At 42.9% G+C, this 21,409-nt stretch overlaps 1 protein-coding gene and 1 long non-coding RNA gene across 5 annotated transcripts in view; one reads left to right on the forward strand and one right to left on the reverse strand.

Moving 5' to 3' along the window:
- AOAH (acyloxyacyl hydrolase) overlaps nucleotides 1-21,409 on the reverse strand; it is a 173,772-nt gene that overhangs the window by 33,954 nt on the left and 118,409 nt on the right. For all 4 annotated transcript variants that reach the window (XM_067746725.1, XM_067746726.1, XM_067746724.1 and 1 more), the window contains 3 exons: nucleotides 19,649-19,731; nucleotides 2,970-3,006; nucleotides 2,226-2,300 (listed from right to left, as the gene is read on the reverse strand). In XM_067746725.1, coding sequence (XP_067602826.1) covers nucleotides 2,226-2,300; nucleotides 2,970-3,006; nucleotides 19,649-19,731 — 195 coding nt within the window. The remainder of the gene's footprint in view (nucleotides 1-2,225; nucleotides 2,301-2,969; nucleotides 3,007-19,648; nucleotides 19,732-21,409) is intronic.
- On the forward strand, nucleotides 1,409-21,026 carry LOC137229189 (uncharacterized). Its single transcript, XR_010945586.1, has 3 exons — nucleotides 1,409-1,855; nucleotides 18,009-18,088; nucleotides 20,169-21,026. It is a non-coding gene; the product is annotated as an uncharacterized lncRNA (long non-coding RNA).

The following is a 21,409-nucleotide window of genomic DNA, read 5'->3' on the forward strand; positions in this document are numbered from 1 at the left end:
TCTTGAATTCCTGATGCTAAAATCTATCTTGCAATCATGACCTTCATTCATTTAACAAGTATTTATTATCTACGTTTGTTTAGAGAATTGAGAGAGAAGCACATAGCTGCATTATTTTACTAAAAGCGAGCATCGTTGTAACAAAAAAAGAGAAAAGTCAAGCAAATACCCTAAAAGTTTTTTCAGGATGGACTTATGCAATTCGTTGCTGGCTTGGGCTTTTATGAAATCACTTTGCTCATTTGGGGTAATCTCCTCCACCTCGACATTCTGGCAGATGGGGAGGTATACTTGCCATCTGTCTTTATTTTTCTAACCCCTCCACAGGACGTTGCAAAGTGGGCACTGCGGGGACATCCCACACTGCCAACTCCATCCTTTCACCCAAATGCTTGCTGCTTCTCTGCCCGGATCCCCAGAGGGCAGAGAGGCTGGCGTGGGTCTCTGACTGATGTCTGCCTGCCCTTCGGCTCCTTGGAAAACGAAGAGCAGGACTGGGCTGGAGGGGCCTCTGCGTGTACAGCTTCTGCTGAAAAAGTGCAGTTTCAGGGATTTTGGGCTCTTGGACTAAAAGGCTCTTTCTGCAGGTGTTTTTTACGCAGTATAACCAGCTTGTTCTCTGTCCCCTCCAGCGGGACAGGATCCAGAGGTTGGAGGGGCACTGGCTGACCTGACCATAGGTTTGTTCTGTTTTGTGATGGGACTGGGGGTTGAAGCTCATTGCTTCTCCTTCCATAAGCTCCTTGAAGTTAGGGACGGTGGCCTCTTTGCCATCATATCCCAAAGCCAGGCACACAGCTTGGCATTTCATAGGTGGTCAATACGTACGTTTAAAAGTGAATTCATAGAAGAAAGCAAATAAGGCAAGTGTGGACTGTAGAAAGAGTACAGAATTTAGTCAGAGAACCCGGATGGGCTCTCAGCTTTACTGCTCAATAACAGCAGAAGCAAGTTCCTTACCTAACCTTGCTGAACCCCAATTTCCTCATTTGTAAAATGGGACAATCACATTTGTTTCTTAGGGTTGCTCTGGGGATGACCTGATATAGAGACAGGTGTGGCTCTTGGTTTATGGAAGGTTTTGGGGCTGTTTGCTATTTACTGCAGAGTTCCAGGTGGGTCATTACAGAGATACCTTGGGTCCTCAGCATGTAGTCTTGGCAGACTTGGGGTTCTGCGGACAGTGGTAAACCAGTCTAGGGGCTGCCAAGGCAGGGCATATCAGTATCTCTGGATGGCAGTGTGGTATCTCCTGCCCTGAACTCACTTCACCGTTTAGGCCTACACCTCCTTCACCGTAAGAGCTCTGGAGCTCTCATGGAGGTATCCATGAGGGCAAACACACGTTCATAATACAGAACCATGTTTTTAGCACAGGCTCAGAAACTTGGTGAGTGAAGTACGAGAAAGCAAAAGGTGGGCAGTGAACAGGGTGGCCTGCTTCTAACACCTCTTGGGTTGGAGTCCAGCTCTGCCATCAGCTGATTAATTGGGCAAGTCGTGTCACCTCTCTTGGCTTTGCTTTTCTATTTTACTAACATGATGGGTGGGTGGCGACTGGGGAGTTGTTTTAGAGCTGATCTCACCTATCTTTTTTTTTTTCTTTTTGGCCATGATCACAGGACAGATGGCATTCACATGTGCGGCGTGTTCTCAGGGGTATGCACAGACTTCGAGAAGCCTTCCAAAATGTTGTGGGGGACTGAAGGCATTCAACATTTTGAAATCACTACTGATATTAGCAGTTTAGCAAAACTACTTTCTTACGATGGGCCATGGGCGTAAATAGGATTGGCTGTGAATTACGTGCAGTTTCTCTGCAAAGTTCCAGGTCTATGCTGTCTCGACCACGTGGGTAAGTGAATCAGAATATGAGTGAGGAAGCTGTTCTTATGAGAGAGCTGTGATTTTGCCTTATTTTATTTAAAAAGCAGTGATTCTCAATCTTGGATTTTTGATTAGCACTAACATATTTCTTGCGGTATAACTCAGAGTTGATCATGACACACTCCTTTGTTATGAATCAGAGCAAAGAATTAATGGGTCAGATATTCTTAAAGTCTTTCTGCTTTGCAGCTTGGTTTTGTTGATTTCACATGTGTCTAGGACTTGCTAAGATAGGGAAATTCAGTTCCACAGCAGGCTACTGTAATGGAGTGGATCGAGTTGAGAGGACAGGGAAACTCGGAGTCAAAGAATTTTCCAAACCTTTCTCAGTAACTCACCCGTTGCAGACATCATTTCCAATCATGGCGTATATGACAATGGCTGGTTGGTCCAACAGCTGGTTCCTAGACAAACTGAGAAACCATAGATGGAATCTGAATGTCAAACACTTGGAAGCCTAGCTGTGAATCTTTGTATGACCATCTTCTTGGTAACATTTTGCTATTTTTCTTTCATTCCCATTTCCCTCTTCTTCTCTATAAATGTTAACCCACTTATCCATTAGGAAAAGACCCCATAAATGCATAGAACTAAAAGAGCAGATTGAAGTCTCCCATAGGAGGACACACTACTATCTTTACAGCATGTTTCACAGAAGTTGTCACGAATAAACACAGGTGAGTTATCTGAGTTACTTGTGTCCAGACGTGTAGGACATTATTACAGCTGTGGACCTGTGGTCAACTTTGAAAAATCAAGGGTTTATCAAGGTTTCTATTCTGGACGCCCAAGGCCTTGCTTCTGAATTTTAAGTCCAATACAAGCACAAAATTGTTTTCTTGTTCATAAAGCAGGATTAAGAAGCAATACTTTGGCCAGACCTAAGCTTTACCCACTTTGTATGCATTTTTATGGACACATGTAAATTAGTCACTTCCTTCCCAGTGTATGGAAAGTGACTAACAAGTTATAGATGCTCAGTATAAGTGGTTACTGGGTAACAACAGAGAGTTTTTATTCATTTTTCAAAATAGAAACCTAACTTAAAAACAACTTCTTGTATCCCTCCCTCTTCCACTTACCTTTCTATAAATCTCTCCAGGCTTTGGGAAGATGCACCTTAAAATTAAGAAAATAATTAAAGTTAGTAACTTCAATTCAGCACAATCAGTATGAGAGTTTTTTTTTTTTTTTCCTTTTTCTTTTTTTCTGCAGTACGCGGGCCTCTCACTGTTGTGGCCTCTCCCATTGCGGAGCTCAGGCTCCGGACGCGCAGGCTCAGCGGCCATGGTTCACGGGCCCAGCCGCTCCGCGGCATGTGGGATCTTCCCGGACCGGGGCACGAACCCGTGTCTCCTGCATCGGCAGGCGGACTCTCAACCACTGTGCCACCAGGGAAGCCCCCAGTATGAGAGTTTGATTTATTGACTGAAATCGTGGAAGAAGCATCATTGTACACTCAAAGTTCATCCAAACCATCATGCTGATGGGAATGACTTCATCCTGCAACTCTCCTTAATGGGTCTTCTGTTTGCTTGGCATTATAATTAACATAATCCTAAAATATTTAGTTTCACAGGTTTCAAGATATTTCCTAAGCATGAATGGGTACACTTTCTAGTAGATGTGAGAAAAAGGTATAAATCTATCAGCAAAGACAGAAACTACCCAAAGATTAAGGAATGAGTTGAGGGATGAGAGGTACCATAAAAAGGATTATTTGAGAACCGCCCATCTCCCTAGAAATCCCCATTTTATTGCCTGCCAGTATTCCTGCTCACTCCTGAGGCTCCTCCTGACTGGCTGGCCTGTGCAAGGTTTAGATTGTAGACTTGAAATATTTCAGCTCCTGTAGTGACATGCATAACCATCCTTCCCCCACCCTTGTTACCACCTGTCATGCATCTCCTATATGAAAATTATATTTATTGAGTACTCATTTTATTATAGACACTCTGTTAAGCACTTATATTATTAGTTCATTTAGACCTTAACAACCACTGTACGAGGTAGGCATAGTAGTATTCCCATTTTATAGATGAGGAAACTGAAGCTCACTTAAAGTGACTTGCCCACAGCCACACAACTAATCATTCGGAGAGCTGCAATTCAAACTCAGTCCTTTCTGTGAGGCTGAGCTCTGGTTCCTTGTGTGACAGTGCTTATCTAGACCGGGTATCTAGAAAGGGTGAACCCAAATAGGTTTAGTATTTCTTTGTCCCTTGGAAGATAGTCTGCAGCAATTAGTGAGTAATCCTCAGATGGGTGGTACAATTCAAGGGGCAATGAAGATTTTCCTGTAACTTCCAGCTTTGGAAGCTTGTGGGGAAGGCCAGTGGGTGTTCCTGCAGATCCACATGGGAAAAAGGGCAGTGCACACCCATGAGGAGCGTGCTGGCCCATGGCCCCTCAAAACCGTGTGACCATGCAGGGCCTGCCTCCTTTTCCACGTACAGCTAGATGCAAGCTGTATGGGCAGCACTGATGTTCTCTTGGCTGATTCAGGAATGTTATTTCGATAGATGAATATCGCTTTATTTCCTCTCTTATTGTGGTAAAATATACAACACATAAACGTAACCATTTTAACCCATTTTGAGTGTGCGATTCAGTGGCATTAAGTATCAATACATTCATATTGTTGTGCAAACATCACCACCATCCATCTCCAGAATTTTTCTGTCATCCCAAACTGAAGCCCTGTATCCATGAGAGAATACCCCTCCCACAGCCTCTGATAGCACCATTCTACTTTCTGTTGGTATAAATGTAACTATTCTGGGTACCTCATATAGGTGGAATCATACCATATTCGCCTTTTTGTGTCTGGCTTCTTTCATTTAGCATAATGATTTTTTTGTTTGTTTGTTTGTTTGTTTGCGGTACGCGGGCCTCTCACTGTTGTGGCCTCTCCCGTTGCGGAGCACAGGCTCCGGATGCGCAGACTCAGCGGCCATGGCTAACGGGCCCAGCCGCTCCGCGGCATGTGGGATCCTCCCAGACCGAGGCACGAACCCGTGTCCCCTGCATCGGCAGGCGCACTCTCAACCACTGTGTCACCGGGGAAGCCCTAGCATAATGTTTTTAAAGTGCATCCATTTCCAGCATGTGTCAGAATTTCCTTCCTTTTAAAGACTGACTAATATTCCGTTGTATGTACATACCACATTTTGTTTATCCATTCATCTGCTGATGGGCATTTGGGTTGTTTCTACATTTTTCTATTGTGAATATGCTGCTATGAACATAGGTGTGCAAGTATCTGTTTGAGTCCCTACTTTTTAGGTAACTGAAATTGTTGGACCCTATGGTAATGCTATGGTTAATTTTTGTTTAGGAATCATCATACTGTCTTTGTTTCCTTTTTGTAGTGAGGTGGGGTAGTATTAAACATGCACACAGACATACAAGTTAAGGGCATTTCATCTCAGCATGCATGCATTCATTCACCCTCTCCAGTCATTTGTTGAGCATTTGCCATGTGCCTTGCACATAGTAGGGAATTAGCAGATGAGTTGGACACAGCCTCTATACCTGAGGATTAGCATCTGTGGGGTTAGACCTATAACCGAGCACTGGTGAAAGGTTTAAGGCAACCAAACCCAGAAAACTCAATGTGATTTGAGCCTATTATCTCGGCTCAGAGACGGTGCCAGATTTCACAACACCGAGTCATAAACATAGAGACTCAAAGGATTTCTGGGTGTGAGATGGCTCCCTCTTGCTCCCAAGAGGGAAGAGAAGGAGGACAGCCATCGGGATCCTACGGTGGCTCACTCGTCTCATCGTCCGGGCCCTTCACCCAGTGCCAGTCCCAGGACTCTCATCTTCCCATTTTCAGTAAACTAATAAATCAGGAGGTGTTTAATTCTCACTCTTTGATTTTTCTCTTAATGAGAACTGAAAACTAATGAAAGCTCAAGCCATGAGTGGGAAAAAAAATTAAAGGACCAGGTCAGGCCAATCATTTTCCTCATTACCCAGAGTACAACTGGGAATGTGAGGTGTGGAGCACCCACAGAGCTTGAGGAAAATGGAAATGAAAACCTGTCATGGCATGCCACATGGGCAGCCCCTCTCTGGACCCACATCCCTACATCCCTCTGATGCTCAGGGCAAAGATGGCAGGCCAATGGCAACGGCTTGCGGTGGACCTGAAAGTAGCAATCACAAACGTCCACCCAAGGAGAGAGGAAGTGCCCGCTCTTCCTTACCCAAATGTTTATTTTTTCTGGTGGGTGTTTATAACAGGAGCCCAGAATTTTCATTGCTCCAGAGTTGTGGCACCTTCCACGATTTCCATTTCCTTTTGGAAATGTCAGTTTTATGAGATTATGTAATGAGTTTATGTAATTCCCATGTCACTTTCTCTTCTTAGTCCCCCTTTCCTGTTGTTCTGCTATCCCTTTGCCAGCCCCATCATTTACTGTCTCTCTCCCTCCCAAGCGCTCTTTTCTCTCTCCTCCTGTGCATAGACTTCCTCTCGGCTGCCGATTTTGTTGCGGCTGCTGCTACTATTACAGCAAATACTTAATAAAGTAGTTGGAACAGGAAGATGTAAGCAGGAGAGAAAGATAGCTTCTAGCCTGTGGGATGAGGCAAAACAAGGTGAGCATTTGAAGAGCTGGTGCTACCCTGAAGAGGTCCATACCTGGTCTCTACAATAATAGTTCAGAGAAATGGAAAAGTTTTGACTCTGAAATAGGGACACTTAATTTATTTGTCAAGGTGGTACAATGGAGAATCTACCTGTCCCCAATTAAGAAAAGAATAGGGTCCTTATTGCCCACAAAAGTCTGAACTCTGGCTCATTCAGTCCCTTTTACATAAGGCATAGTGCATTGCAAGTAAAGAAGCGTTTCCCATAATCTCAACACTGGTTGTCTTTCATGAGTAAATTTCAGCATACATTCCCACTGCTGGATCAGTGTTGACCACAGCAGCAAGTGCTTCATATTCTGGACATTTGAATCAACTGGTAAGATACTCTTAACGGTCTTCTAAATAAGCCTGGAATTTTTTGGTTTTGTGCCTGGCCCAGAGTAAGAGCTCAGTCTCAACTTCTTCATGGGGTATATTTAAGTATAAGTATAATAGGTCTTCTTAACTTAATTCATTCATTCAGCAACATTTATGGAGTACTTACTATGTGTCAGGCATTGTAATAGATGCTGGGGACACATCAGTCAATAGAAAAGATATGGTCCCTGTTTTTGTGAGGCTTAGAGTTATTCATAAGTAATGAACATCAAGTGTTAGGGATTCTGAGAAGCCCTGAAGAAGCGGTATTAAGCTGAGCACTGAAAGAAAAGTAGGTGCTTCTTCTCTTGCAGTCCTAAGAGAAGAACTTGGCAACTAATTCCCAATAAAATATTGGATGCTTTCTAGACACGACTCAGAAACAAATGTCTAGTTTAATGCCATCTTTGTTATAACTCTCTGAATAGGACAGGGGCAGATCCAGGTTTTGCGTTCTGAAGATTATATAATTTGGAGGACCCTCTTTAAGGAAAAGAACACAAAACACAAAAATGAGACCTGACACAAAGAGAAGCCAGAGTGCAAAGTGACACAAGTCTTAATCAATTGTGGTTAAATATCTCAAGTTGGTAAATTTTACAAATCCATATGGTTACCAGGCAAGTGAGGGGCCCTCAGGCTTCAGCGTCACTAGCCTTATAACTCTGCCTCTTGGCACTCCGTAGACGTCGAGTGCAAAGCCTTGGGGCATCAGTGCTAGGTGGGACCTTTGAGAGCATGTGATCAGGTAGCCCACTTTACAGATGAGGCCCAGAGAGGGAAAGAGGCTTGCTCAAGGTCTAGCAGCTAGCAATCAGCATCTCAGCTAGTAACCCATTTCAGGTGCCAATTACTACACATTAGTAGTGGCTGAAACAGACTATCTCCGTTCTTAAATGAGAATATGTGAATTACAAGACCTGGCTCTTATGTGAGAGCCCGTAAAAAGGACTTCGAGGTGCATTTTGCAGCCACTGCTATAAAATGTTTTGTCAGATAGTCCCAACATCTGACATCTGTTAGTTTTCTTTTCCCATGTGAGTTGAGATTTTTCTGGTTCCGTATATGCTGAGTAATTTTGGATTCTATCCTGGGCATCTTGGATATTATAAGACTCTGAGCCTTATACTTTTGTCTTATTAGGCAATCCACCCAGTTAGGTTCAGGTGGCAAGTTCTAACTAGCCTTCTGGGAGGTTATGGTTTCAATGTCAGTTCCACTCTCAAACCCTCTGTAGTGTTATTCTGATTTGTCTCATGTCTGTGCCACTGAGTGGCCATTCTGTGACCTGGGCAGTGGTCTATGTCCAAGTTGAGGTCTCAGAGTCTTTGGTATGCAATTAAGGATCAGATCTGTGCATGTGCAGCTCAAGAGGAAGCCCAGGAGTTCACACACAACTTTCTGGGGTTGCTTTCCCAAGCTCCTCCCTCTCTAGGAGCTCCTCGGTCCTTTCTAGTTCCTTGGGCGCCCCTCTTTGGTCCTTAAGCCCCAACTTTCTTTCCCCCACTCTCCTGTGCACGTCTCACAAATTAACTAGAGATGAGAGGACAGAGTGAGAAAATAAGCAATAGGGTATCTGCTCCACCCTCCTGGGAGCACAGCTCTTCTAACTGGAGGGACTGTCCCCCCACCCAGAATTCTAGACACCTCCTCACTGCTGCCCTGTCACTGCAAAGAGACCCCTTTCCCACTTCTAGAGTGAGAACTAGAGGGTTTCTTCTCATGCCATCTCTCCATGCCACTGTCCACTTCAGGGTTTGGGGCAGCATTGAGTCTAGCTTGGGAGATATCAGAGGACAACAAAATGTCAACTGCTGGTTTGGCTGTACTCCTCGTTCTGGTTTGCTTCTTCAGTCGGCTACTATTTTCTTTCCAGCGTCCTCCAATACCTCCTCCAATACCTTTTCCATATCTTCTGTCCAGGTTTTATAGCTGCATTCCGTGGGACAGACAGGGTGGAGTCTGCTTACTCCATTATACCCGGAACCAGGAACCAAATGCATTATAGAGAGTATAAATAGTTCATGAAAAATGTGGCGTCACACATTGACCTAAAATCAATCTAATAATGCCATTTAACTCTAATTAGATTTTAAATAATGCAGATTTTGCTTATAAATTTAGGAAGCATTTTGAAGAGTGCGATTTGTATAATCCAGTTAAAAAATCAGCCATGAGAAATTTAAATTCCTTGTTTTCTCTAAAAATCTTTGCTTGCAATAAGCAGAAATATTCAGACTAATACACTGACCTTCAGCTCAAAATAGTAGGTACTTAATAACTGTTTGTGGTGACAATTTCTGATGGTGTTTCTACTACCAAAAATGCTTTCAAATTCACAAGCGTGGTTCTGAATTTCTGTGACAAACTAGATAAATGATTTCCCCAAACATGTATTTTTAAAAGAATATAACAGTCTTCCCAAAGCGGCTCTAATCTACCTCCTGGTCTCAAAACTTGACATAATTTCACAAGTAGCCTTCAGCCATGCTGAACTTCTCTCTCGCTCTTCCCTAAAGATATTTTGCCCTTGCAGCATCAATGCACTGAGTCACCATCTCCCCATGGTTTTTGGATTGCTATTTTTTTCTGCAAGGCTCTCTGCTCAAATGTATCTTCTCTGAAGTTTTCCACTCCTTCTCCAGGCAGAGTTGTGTCTCTCATCTCCAGAGACCTCAACCTACCTCTATTTATTTTACAAGAACCATAATTTTTTCCTTCTTTGTCTCTCTTTTCTGTTTACTTATGATCTCCTTAAAGGCAGGGACTTTGTCTTGTTCACCTTTCTGTTTCTAGGAGCTATTGCAATATTGGAGAGGAAAGAGAGGGAGTGGTGGGGCAAAATCAAATGGAAAATGAGAGGAAGGGAAGTAAAAGAGAAGACCAGAGGTAAAAGGCACCTCCCAAGATGCTTTGAAACTGACAAAACCCCGGCAAGTTCCTTTAAGCTATCCACACAAGTAGCAGTGAGCTTTCCCTATGATGTCCTTTATCTCAAGTCCTAAACAAAAGGGATCGATTGAAAGGAGACCCCTTAGGACTTCAGGAGCCCTTGCCATTGACAATTACATACAAAAGTGTAAGATATTTGCTTCTGAATTTGCCCTCTACAGGTGTGCTGATTCAAGAGGTACAGGATGAAAATCTTGATCTAACAGAAGAATAGAAAGCACGCACTCTTCATATTATAATCATTGTCAGATGCCTTGCTCCTACTTGGATGAGTTGCATGGAACAAGCAGAAGCCAGGAAGGGCTGCATAAATAAGTCCTAAGAAATAGTCCCATTGGAATCAGAATGTCTCCATGCTTTAATGATTCTTTGGAATTCCAGAAAGTATTAAAAATTGGAATGATGTCCTCTAATAAAAGGAGGAAAATGTGTCCCTCTGTATAAAATGTGTCACACTGAAATGTTTCTCTTTCAAAAGTTTCTATTATAATTAAACATTGTACCTTGGAGATACTTTTGGTCTTTGAGAGAGATAACAAGTTTTGATGCCTGTAGCCCTGTAAGCATTTTCCTTTTAGATCAAGCATCTCAAATATCGGTATTAAAGTCTTTCTTTGTTGTTGTAACCACACTGGATCATGGCTCGCAAACAGAAATGTCCTAGTTGTTTTGTTATAAGTAATTTCTGTTATGTCCTGTCAACATCTTGGGTTGAGACCAAATATTCTACCCAGTGGTTGGGTTCATTAAATAATTACTGAAGGCCTATTTCTGTTTGGCAAAGGTGACTTCTTTGCTTCTTCTAATGCTCCGTGCCTTTAGAAAATATTGTCTTAACATTTTCATTTTGAAATGATTTCCAAAAAGTTGAAATAATTTCCAAAACTCAAAATAATTTACAAAAAGTAGCAAAAATAGAACAAAGGATTTGCACATACCCTTTCATCCAGATTCCTTAAATGTGAATCTTTCATAATCATAGTGCAATGATCAAAATCAGGAAATTCACATTGGTACAATACGTTGTCTACACTAAAGACCTCATTCATATTTCACTATTGCCCCATTAATGACCAGGGCCAGGATCCAATTCAGGATCACATGTGTGTAGTTTCGTGTCTGTTTAGCCTCGTTTAATCTGGGCTGATTCCTTAGTCCTTCTTTGTCTCTCATGACCATGACACTTTTGAAGGGTACTGGCCAATTATTATTATTATTATTTTTGTGGTACGCAGGCCTCTCACTGTTGTGACCTCTCCCATTGCAGAGCACAGGCTCCAGACGCGCAGGCTCAGCGGCCATGGCTCACGGGCTCAGCCGCTCCGCGGCATGTGGGATCTTCCCGGACCGGGGCACGAACCCGTGTCCCCTGCATTGGCAGGCAGACTCTCAACCAGTGCGCCACCAGGGAAGCCCATGGCCAATTATTTTATAGAATGTCTTCAATTTGGGTTTGTCTTATGTTTCTTCATGATTTAATTCAGGTTATGACTGAATAGAGGCAAGAATACAGTAGCAGTTGCTCAGTTAGTTTAAGGTACAAAACATTTTTTCTTCCAATACAGAGATCTTACGGGGTGGGAGGGTGTATAAAAATAATAAGCCCTTGTATGTATAATTGAATTCAGCTAAGCCTGGATTAATACTCATTTGCAGTTTTTCTCTTCATCCTTCTTTTACTTTTTCCTTGCCTCTATCCCTTTCTGAGAGGACCACTTTTGATAAAGAAGGCTGACACAGAATGCTGGATCAAGGTATCTAATTCTGACATTCACCTGCCTCCAGGGCAGGTACTGGCTGTCCTAGACAGCAAGATAGTGGTTTTAGCAGCTAGAATCCAAAAGGGGGACAGTATGGCATGGTGGGGAGCAGGGACAGACATGCTCTGGTGTATCTGGTAGGAGACGGACACGAGTTTAAACTCTACCAAGCTAATGGACCTTGGGCAAGTTACTTAACTTTGCTGTGGGGTTTAAATGGGGATCGAGTATGTAAAGTACTTAGCATAATGTCTGGCTTAGAGAACGTACTTTCTATGGACTGAATATTTGTTTCTCTCCAAAATTCATACATTGAAACCTAATCCCCATTGTGATGGTATTTGGAGGTGGGGCTTTTGAGAGGTGATTAGATCATGAATATGTGCCCTTATAAGAAAAAATGCCGTTCTAAGAAGCCAGAGAGCTGGCTCACTCTCCTTCTGCCATGCCGCCAGGGGATGCAACGAGAAGTCAGCAGTTTGCAACCTGGAAGAAGGCTCTCAACAGAACCTGCCCATGCAGGTACCCTGAGCCTCCAGACCTGTGGGAAATAAATTTCCATTTATAAATTACCCACTGTGGTACTTGGTTAAAGCAATCTGAACTAATTAAGCAGTACTTAGTATTAGCTAAAGTCTATAAAAGTAATAATAACAGTAGCCACTTCAAACAACTCTCCAGCTGAATCTGCCCATCCTGCTAACAGATGCCGTAGAGGGCTGTGCCCTGACCAACGGTCCTTTGCAGCATTTCTGAGAGAAACACGATTAGCTGCCTGGAGACTGGAAGGACATCAACCTGTTCCTTCTGGCTTGGAGTAAGGCCTGAAGAGTGGTGTCTCTGTGCCCAGGACAAGCTCCTTCGACAGTTCTTGTGCTTGTTGAGGAATCAAAATCCTCTCAGTCAGGCTTAAGAGCAGGATGGATTTCTCCCCCGTGTCTAGTCTTGTTAGAACACTTCCCAGCGGCAGCTTCTGTCCCTCTGCTGGACGCCCAGGGCCTGGTCAACTCTCAAGAGCTATTCCTCACTTTCGCACCCTCTGACCTGTTGTGCATCAAAGTCCTAGTTCACTTTCCCTTGAATAGCTGACCATTAGACTTGGGACGGGGTTGAACTCTCAAATGGCCACAGGGGCCAGGTAGCTAAGTCCACGTGTGAATGGAACAGAGTGGGAACCTCGGCCAAACACACAGCCCATGATCCACCTGAAGGGGAGGCCACTACTCAGTGCCAACCCATTGTTGTCAGGCAGGAGCATGGCTGTTTACCAGAACTGCTGATTTTCTAAGAGAAATAGGAAATTGGATTTTTATGTAAAATCTCTTGATTATTAAACATCGGCAATAAACCACATTAAAAAAACCAAAAACTTAAACATGGAGTGAGTCTGAGGATTGCTAGTCTAAGACACTCTGATTTAGGATTTCAGAATCATAGAGCTTGGATGGACGTTGATTATCCTGTTTAAGCCCTTTATTTCAGGGAAACTGAGGCTCAGAATGGGGAAGGGACTCACTGAGGTTATAGAACCAGCCATTGAGGGGTCAGAACCTGAACACGGTCTAGGCTTGCATTAACGTTTAGTCTTTTTATCCTCTGTGTCTATTACAGCGACTGGTGCTCAAAAATAACTGTAGAATTAATGAAGGCATGAAGGATCATTCTCATGAATCTGGAGCTCGCCTCTCCTGATTTTTCACTGCAGAGCAACAGGAGAGAGTCGCATTATCGTGTGGAATATGAATAAGGTTGTTTTCTTTGCTCACGTGATTCACATGTGAATCTCATATGATTCATCCCAGAGCAGCGATGTGTAGGAGAAACAGTCCAAGAGTCATGAGAAGGAGCCCTGAGCTGGACTCACAGTTGTCATGGACACGATGTGATGTCCCGCATCATGTAGAAACCCCCTCTCCTCTGCCATCCCCTCCCCTCACTCTGATTCTGCTCCAAGGCCTCCTCCTCCATTTGCCTTAGAAACTCTTCCCTCACCCCTTCGCTGCCCAACTTTCCCTTCTCTTCACCCCACCCACTTAGACTTCCTGAGACTTTATCCTGTAGATGGTCTGAGTATGAATTCCACAGGCTGCCTGAATTTTGCCCCTTTTTTTCTAGTTTCTCCTGGTCTGTCAGATTCTCTCCCATTCTTCAGATGGTTTAACCAAAGGCTAAACAAGGGAACCAGCAAGATGAAGTTGTTTTTTGGGGGGTGTGGGGGATGGAGGGTGGGTAGACAATTTAAGAAGTTCAAGACTGAATTTGGTTTGTGGCAAAGGGATTGGGGTGAGGCTGGGTAGGTGAGGCTGCAAACACATGCACTTTGGCAAGTGTTAAAATTCTCCCTTTTTCATATCTATATACTTGCAGTTAGTCCCTTACTCCCCACTCTCCCACTAAGTGGGTGAGCACATGGGTGCACAGAGAGGGGCGACCTCTCACTGTATGGATGGGCCCCTCCAAGAAGACATGCTCTTCGGCACTTTTGACTTTCTGAAAACAAAACAACCCCAAACAGGTGTTGACACCAAGGTTTTGCTAAACTTGCAAAAATAAAATGAGGAAGGCTGCAGGTGAAAAAGACATTCTGTTTCAAGCCAGTAAAGTCCTGCTTGCAAACTGTAAAGAGATCCGTGGTGCAGCCTCTAAGACCATCAGAGTGCCCTCCTCTGCAGGCTGTGTGGCCATGGAGGCTCAGGGCTGGGATTTGCTTGTTTCATAAGCAGATGAGTTTTGTTTATTTTAGAAGTAGATGCCTTACGAATTTTTCTTTACTTTAAAATACATATTGATATTGAATATCATGTTAACATTTGCTTTTCTTCTACCCTTTATTTTAGATGAAGCATAATCTTGTCACTCATGGTTTTTGCCCACCATGGAGGTATTCAGGTTGGCAAAAGATTACTGTGTGTGCTTTTCTTCTCTTCAAAGGTTAAATGTAACTCCTGAGAGTTATTTAGTTTAAAAAAAAGCGTGTCAGTTTGACAAGTCCCTACTATGTGCAGCAGAAGCTCAGCTCAGGGCTGGGAGTACAAATTTGTTTCCCATGCAGCTTGTCCTCACCGTCAGACTGGGAAGCCAGACTTAAAGCAAATGGCTCAGCTACAGGCGAAGAAATGCAACAACAGAGGCAGGGACAAAGGGCTTATGTGAGGGCTGAATAAAAGCTAATACTGGGCTTCACTGGTGGCGCAGTGGTTGAGAGTCTGCCTGCCGATGCAGGGGACACGGGTTCGTGCCCCGGTCCGGGAAGATCCCACATGTCACGGAGCGGCTGGGCCCGTGAGCCATGGCCGCTGAGCCTGCGCGTCCAGAGCCTGTGCTCCGCAACAGGAGAGGCCACAACAGTGAGAGGCCCGCGTACCGCAAAAAAAAAAAAAAACAACTAATACTTATTGAGTCCTCTCTGAGCACGAGGCCTAAGGCCCAAGACCTTTGATGAGGTCCCAAAGATTGGAATGTGCAGCACGGGTATAGCAGGTGCTTTTGGGGTCCATGTTTGCTGTGTTGGCCTCCCCAGCTGAATATTGACTGGCGTCCACGCCTGAAGCACTAGTCTCTGAGGGGTGATCATTGCTGGGTAGAAGATGACACCCCTCATCTGCTTCTGCCCCTTCCAACATGTTCTAGAGCTTCCAGCTCAAGCAGCCAAGGCTTGTTCTCCAGCCCCTTCCACCCACAGCTTCCACCTCTTGCCTCACCCATCAGCAGGGGTCTTTCACTGCCCCACCCTCAGTTCTCACACCGTCGCCTTAACCCTGCCCTTGCCCATTGTCTCCTCCAGCCTCTCTAGGGGAGCCCCGAGCCTGCTCCCCAGGCTGCACTTGCCTCCCATTCCCCAGGGCTCCCTCTGCAGTCCCCTCATTTCTCCTCTAGCCTTTGTCCCAGATCCCCTCTGTCAATCTTAGATCTGCCAGCTACCAGTTTCCATCACTGCCCACTCCTATCCCTAGCCCAGCTTCTTCCTCCCAGAGGAAGCCCCTTTCTTTCTGCCAGATTCTCCCGATGGGGCTGGCAGCCCCTCCCCTATCCCCATTACCTTCCTGCTAGCTACTGTTCCCAGGGGCCGGGAAACTCAATGCTAGATGTCCCTCTTTCTGTCCTTGAACTCTGGGAGCCACAGGCCTTCCCAACATGGACATGTGTTTTTTAAATTTATTTTTGATTTTTCAAATCTACTTGCTTCTTTAAACAAAAATTTATATTGAAAAAGTGACTGATTTTTTTTAAATGCTGAGTAAATAACAGGACAGGTGGTGGGTGAAGGTAGCAACAAAGATGGAAGATCAGGAAGCACTGTATTTCCCCATTCAACCTTACCACGGCCCAGTGAAGTTCAAGTATGGACTGCTATCACCGCCACTTTGCAAAGGGAGACCCATCTGGGTTCTGTGATGAATTCCTTCATGTCATGTGACATAGTTTAAGGAATTGGCTTTATTGGGGAAAGGACAAACTTACAAGGCTGGGCTTGTCCCCTGAACCCCATCATCCCGCTGAGTTTGGGTGCAGCCTTTCCCCCAGGAGGGTGGGGTGAAGAATCCCATTGGAGCTGGCTTGTTGCAATGGCAACAAAGAATGAGATCCTGGCATCGCCTTGGGCAATTGTGCTCATCCAACCATGATCCCCATTTTATAGATGAAGAAACGGACCAGAGAAATTTAACAATTTGTCCAAGTCACAGAACATTTCCAGGGCCTAAATTCAAAACCAGTCTGCTATTTTATACACAAAGAAAAAAGACTTTATGAAGTAACAAGGAGGGGAAGACCTCTGCTCTCTGTTCTCTGGGCTTCACCTTGTATCCTGAGAAGTGAGGTGATATTCTGTGAGGACCCAGCCAACCCCCTGGTGTTTTGACCCTTTCCCCCTTCACCGCACTCCCTTCTGCTCCCCACCCGAGCCGTGTTGGCATGTTGGGAGCTGTAAGGGCTGCTGCAACCCATCTCCTTTGCTGATTGTAAAGAAGGCTTAGCAAGAAACTTCCTACGCTTAACCCTCTATGCCAGAGAATTAGTACCCAAATTAAAATGACTTCAACAGTTTACATTTTAAAGTACCTTATAATCACTGGCAATGGTTCATGGGAGAGCTATCTATAGAAATTTTTGAGATCTTGTACATAAAACTCAAGAGGAAAATAGGAGCTGTTTCTTTAATTCTTATTACACAATTTTTAAGAAACACTTTCATATTCCATTCAACTCTTTCTTCCCTTTTTCCTTTCTCTCTCACTGGTTCTGAAAAATAAGTGTAGACATAAAAATGCAGGCTATAGAAAGCCGACTTTTTCTATATTTAATAAAAACCTTGGGGAGTAATTGAAATAATTTGGCACTGGCAGTCAGTTTACACGCTGCATAATAATCAAAGGAAAAATCCATAGTGAGGAAAGCAGCAGAAAACAGGAAGATGTGCTGGAGAATAAAGCCAGGACATTAAATAATGAGTAACTATGAGAAACTTAAAAAAATTTTTTTTATAATTACATCCTTAGAAAAATAGTCAAGAAGCATCTTCAAAGAAGTTATACTAGACAAAGTGTACACTCTCTGTATTTCTAAGGATTTTGAATTTAAAGAAAAGAACAGAAACACTCCTCACCCCCAACTCCACCCCAGCATCTATTCATTAGATAAAAGTCTGACAGAAGCCATGGATGTCAATCAAAATTTTGACATACATGTTTTTTCGTGATTAGGCTATCCTCCCATCTCCTTTCTCCTTTTTTATCTCCACGATCTGAATTTTAAAGAAATGCTGTCAAGACAGTGTACCACAAAAGGAGAGATGTCTACTATAAATTGTACTGAGTACTTTTCAGAGAATTTTACTTTGGCCTTTTAGATTTTACAGAAGATGGCTGCATTCATTGTGGGAGCAAAGTGACATTGAGATGACACGTCTGGGTCTTGTGAGAGAGAAATGCTGGTGTCACAGGCACACGGGGAGAGCGCAGCTTCCAGCCTGCATTTCTAGCCAAATCCTATTCCTTATTCTGCACCCTAACATGGACTCTTGGCTGCGGACCTTGGGCAAGGTCTTTACTGTTCCTTCAGTTTCCATCTAGATTTTTTTTGGTTGTTATTTCTATATAAAACCAAAATCTGTGGGAAACAGAAATATTAAAAAAAATGAAAGCTATCACCCATAATTTATCAAACATAATGATTTTGGTGTATTTTCTACCAATTTTCTTATGTACAGCTAGTTTTTTCTTTTCTTTTCAAAATACAGTAGAAATTAAATTATACTATCCAATTTTATATGCTAATTTTTCTTTTGGCGGTGTTTTGTCTTTCTAAATAAAAGTATATGGACTTTTAGTCCTCATTTTCTAGAGCTGCATAATATTCCACATGGTGTTTTTGTGTTCTTTGTTTTTACAGTCTACACCGACAGAGAGCTTTTGCCAGCACTGGGACTGTTTGAATATCTCATTAAAGGAGAAGAGAGAGAGCAACAAGGGGTCAGTATTCACTTTGTGTCTATGATGATTCTTAGGCAGGTTGCAGGACAACTTTCCAATAGACTGTTGGTCATGTTCATACGCAGAGAGACAAGGTTGATTTCTTTCTGTGGGTCAATCTCGGATCACAGACCAGTGACTGTATTATCGTTGTTGGTGTCTGAGTGGAGTGAGATAAGCTGGGTACAAATTCCAGCTCTGCAACTTTCTATTCTGTGACCTGGACAGGACTCTTTGTTCTCTCTATGCCTCTGTTTTCTCAGCTGTAACAGTGTAGATATCATTAAAAATTCCCAATTCTGAGAAACGCATTTTAATACATTTGATACTGGGTTGAGCACTGCAATCAATGTGTACATTGCCATTTTTCTTTCCTTTTTCCACCGTTAACACTCCCCAGAGCTAATACAATCAATGTTATCTTAGAATTGAAGTAATATAATATGTCATATAATAAATACTTGCTTTATAGTTTGTTGAAAGGATTAGGTGAAATATTATACATAAATTGTTCTTAGCGTTTGGAAGAGATCAACAATCAGCTATTATTTTATTAGTAAGAAAAAAACTATGTTGTCCTTAGAATAGAACATTTGTTCTGCATAGAATATATATAATAAACAATACATTATTTGTAGGTCATATATTTAGATAAAACTTGTACTGCTTGGAAAATTCCTTAATGCTCTGTTGATTAGAGATGGCATAGGGATGGCGAATAGGTTTAACTTTATGTGCCAAGTCTAATCTGTTGATGATGATTGGCAGGTGTGCTGTGTTGTGAGAATGGCTGAAGCAGAATAGCAGACAGGAGTGCTTAGGTGGGTTAGTTAATATCTTCCCCAGACTTTGGAAGATGGAGTGGCAACACACAGACTAAGTGCCATCTCTGCATTATGTGTCACAAAACCTTACTCAGCAGCTCATTAGGTACTAGCCACGCCATGGTTAATCAATCTGGAGTTACATCAAAATCTTGTGGACTGAATCTGGGTCCAAGGTGGGAGGTGAGAACCACACAGGTAAGAAACAAGCCCAGAAGACACAGATGTCTGGGAAACATGGGAAGCTGATGGAGACAATACCCTGAAAACACGTTCCTTTTTAAAATGGCTTTGGGGGGTTTCAGCCACAAACTTTTAGCTATTTTTCATAAAACTCCAACCCCAGTAGAAATGTGGGAGACTTTGCACCATCAGGGAGGGCAGAGTCTTTGCAATGACCTTGATTTCACTCAGCTCTTGTTCTGCAAATGCTCACTTTGGTCTTGCTTCCTGAGCCTTGATGCCCTGCACCTTGGCCTTTCTAGAGCTTTGCTCTTGGATGACTGAGGTGCTCCCGTGGTCTCTACCTTAACAGCATCTTGTCTTGTTCTCTTTTGCTATGGGTAAAAGGCCTTAAAAGGGCCCCTCTCTCAGAAAAGGAAATGGTATTGAAAAGGGGGACTGTTCATTTTATTCTATGTTCATTATTATCTAATCCTCTGCTTTTGTGGTACTTATGAAATGAAACCAATCATTAAAGGTACATTGGTGAAAGTTTCAATGGAACACTACATACCATTTCTTGAAATGTTCTGGTAGTCCCTGTGATTGCAGTGGTTTCTTTTCCGTAAACGAAGGTAAATAGAGTTTTCTTTAACTCTGAAAGAAATATATATGTGTATATTTAATGACAGGACATTCACATGATGGAGTTAAAAGAAACATGGTTTTATTATGATTTTTTAAATGTGAAAATGAACTCAGAAAATCAAATCTCTGCAGGCACATTTTCTCTAAACTGTCAATACATTATTAGGAGTTGTTATAAGAAACAGTTCTACAAAATGGGTTGCACTGATGTGATAAGATCAAACTTTTTCTTCTTTTTATGAAGACTTCCAGTCATCCCTTTCTAGCCTTTTAACCAAGAGCTGCTGTAAGTCTCTTGAGCAACTGGTCATTTTTACCAACTCGGTTATTTTGAATCTGATCATGTTCCCTTTCTTCTTTTGGTTGCTGTGAAGCTGTGGCAGACGCTCCTGTTGTCTTTCAGATCCATTTCTCCCCCTTCATCCATTTTTTTTTTTTTTTTTCAGCACGCGGGCCTCTCACTGTTGTGGCCTCTCCCGTTGCGGAGCACAGGCTCTGGACGCGCAGGCTCAGTGGCCATGGCCCACAGGCCCAGCCGCTCCGCGGTATGTGGGATCTTCCCAGACCGGGGCACGAACCCGTGTCCCCTGCATCGGCAGGCGGACTCTCAACCACTGCGCCACCAGGGAAGCCCCCCTTCATCCATTTTAATAGAAGTTTCAGTAGGACATGTGTCTGCCCCAAATGATGACTGCTTTACTCAGCTTCCCTTGCAGCTAGGAGTGGCCACTTCACTAAATTCTGGACAATAAGATGGAAGAAGTATCCAGTGACAGTTTCTGGGACTGTTTCTCAGGAAACAATTGGCAGGTGACCCTTGCTTAGTCCTTTTTCTCCATTCTGCTGCCCACAATAGGAATGCTGTCATCTTGGACTATGGGGTAAGTTCTACACTGAGAAAACAGAGGCATGAGCTGGAAGGGCTCTGGATCCCTGAGGACCAGTGGAGCTGACCTCCCATATCAGATCTGGACTGCACATGTGAGAGAAATAAACTCATCTGTCATCTTATTTAAACCACCCATACATTGAGTTTCTCCGTTACTTATAGCTGAATCTAATACTAATGGACACAGATTTTAGAGACAAATTTTCAACCAGCATCAGGCTGTAACTGCACATATTTTAAGTCACTTTATTGGCTTCTCTTTGTCCCATCTTTGATTTTCTATCTTCTTTTGCCAAACTTTAATTTAATTTAAATGGAATTTAATGTTATGTTCTCTATACTTTTATAGGCTTCCTAAAATCCATTTTGAAACAAGACCAGGTATAAACTAATGAATAATAATCAAACTCAGATATATTTGATTATTCCTCAAATGTATTTTATCTTCTCTTCATTATAATAAACTTCATATCTCACAACCTTACATAAATCATCACTTATTTTTAAGTGTTATGTAAGTCTCACTCATTGTATTATAGTGCTTGCCTACTGTCTCAGTGCTTCAGGTTTGGGCACTTAGAATGCACTGTAAGTATTGTTCTTTCTGAAGTCTGAGGAAACTAATAATAATAGAAAGAAAAACTTGTGGTTATCAAAGGGGAAAGGGGGAGGGAGGGATAAATTAGGAGTTTGGGATTAACATGTACACACTACTATATATAAAATAGATAACCAACAAGGACCTACTGTATAGCACATTCTTTTCTCTTATAAGTTATTTCGTAATAACTTATAAGG

This window comes from Pseudorca crassidens, chromosome 8 (genome assembly GCF_039906515.1).
Source record: "Pseudorca crassidens isolate mPseCra1 chromosome 8, mPseCra1.hap1, whole genome shotgun sequence".
In the NCBI taxonomy this organism is placed as follows: Eukaryota; Metazoa; Chordata; class Mammalia; order Artiodactyla; family Delphinidae; genus Pseudorca; species Pseudorca crassidens.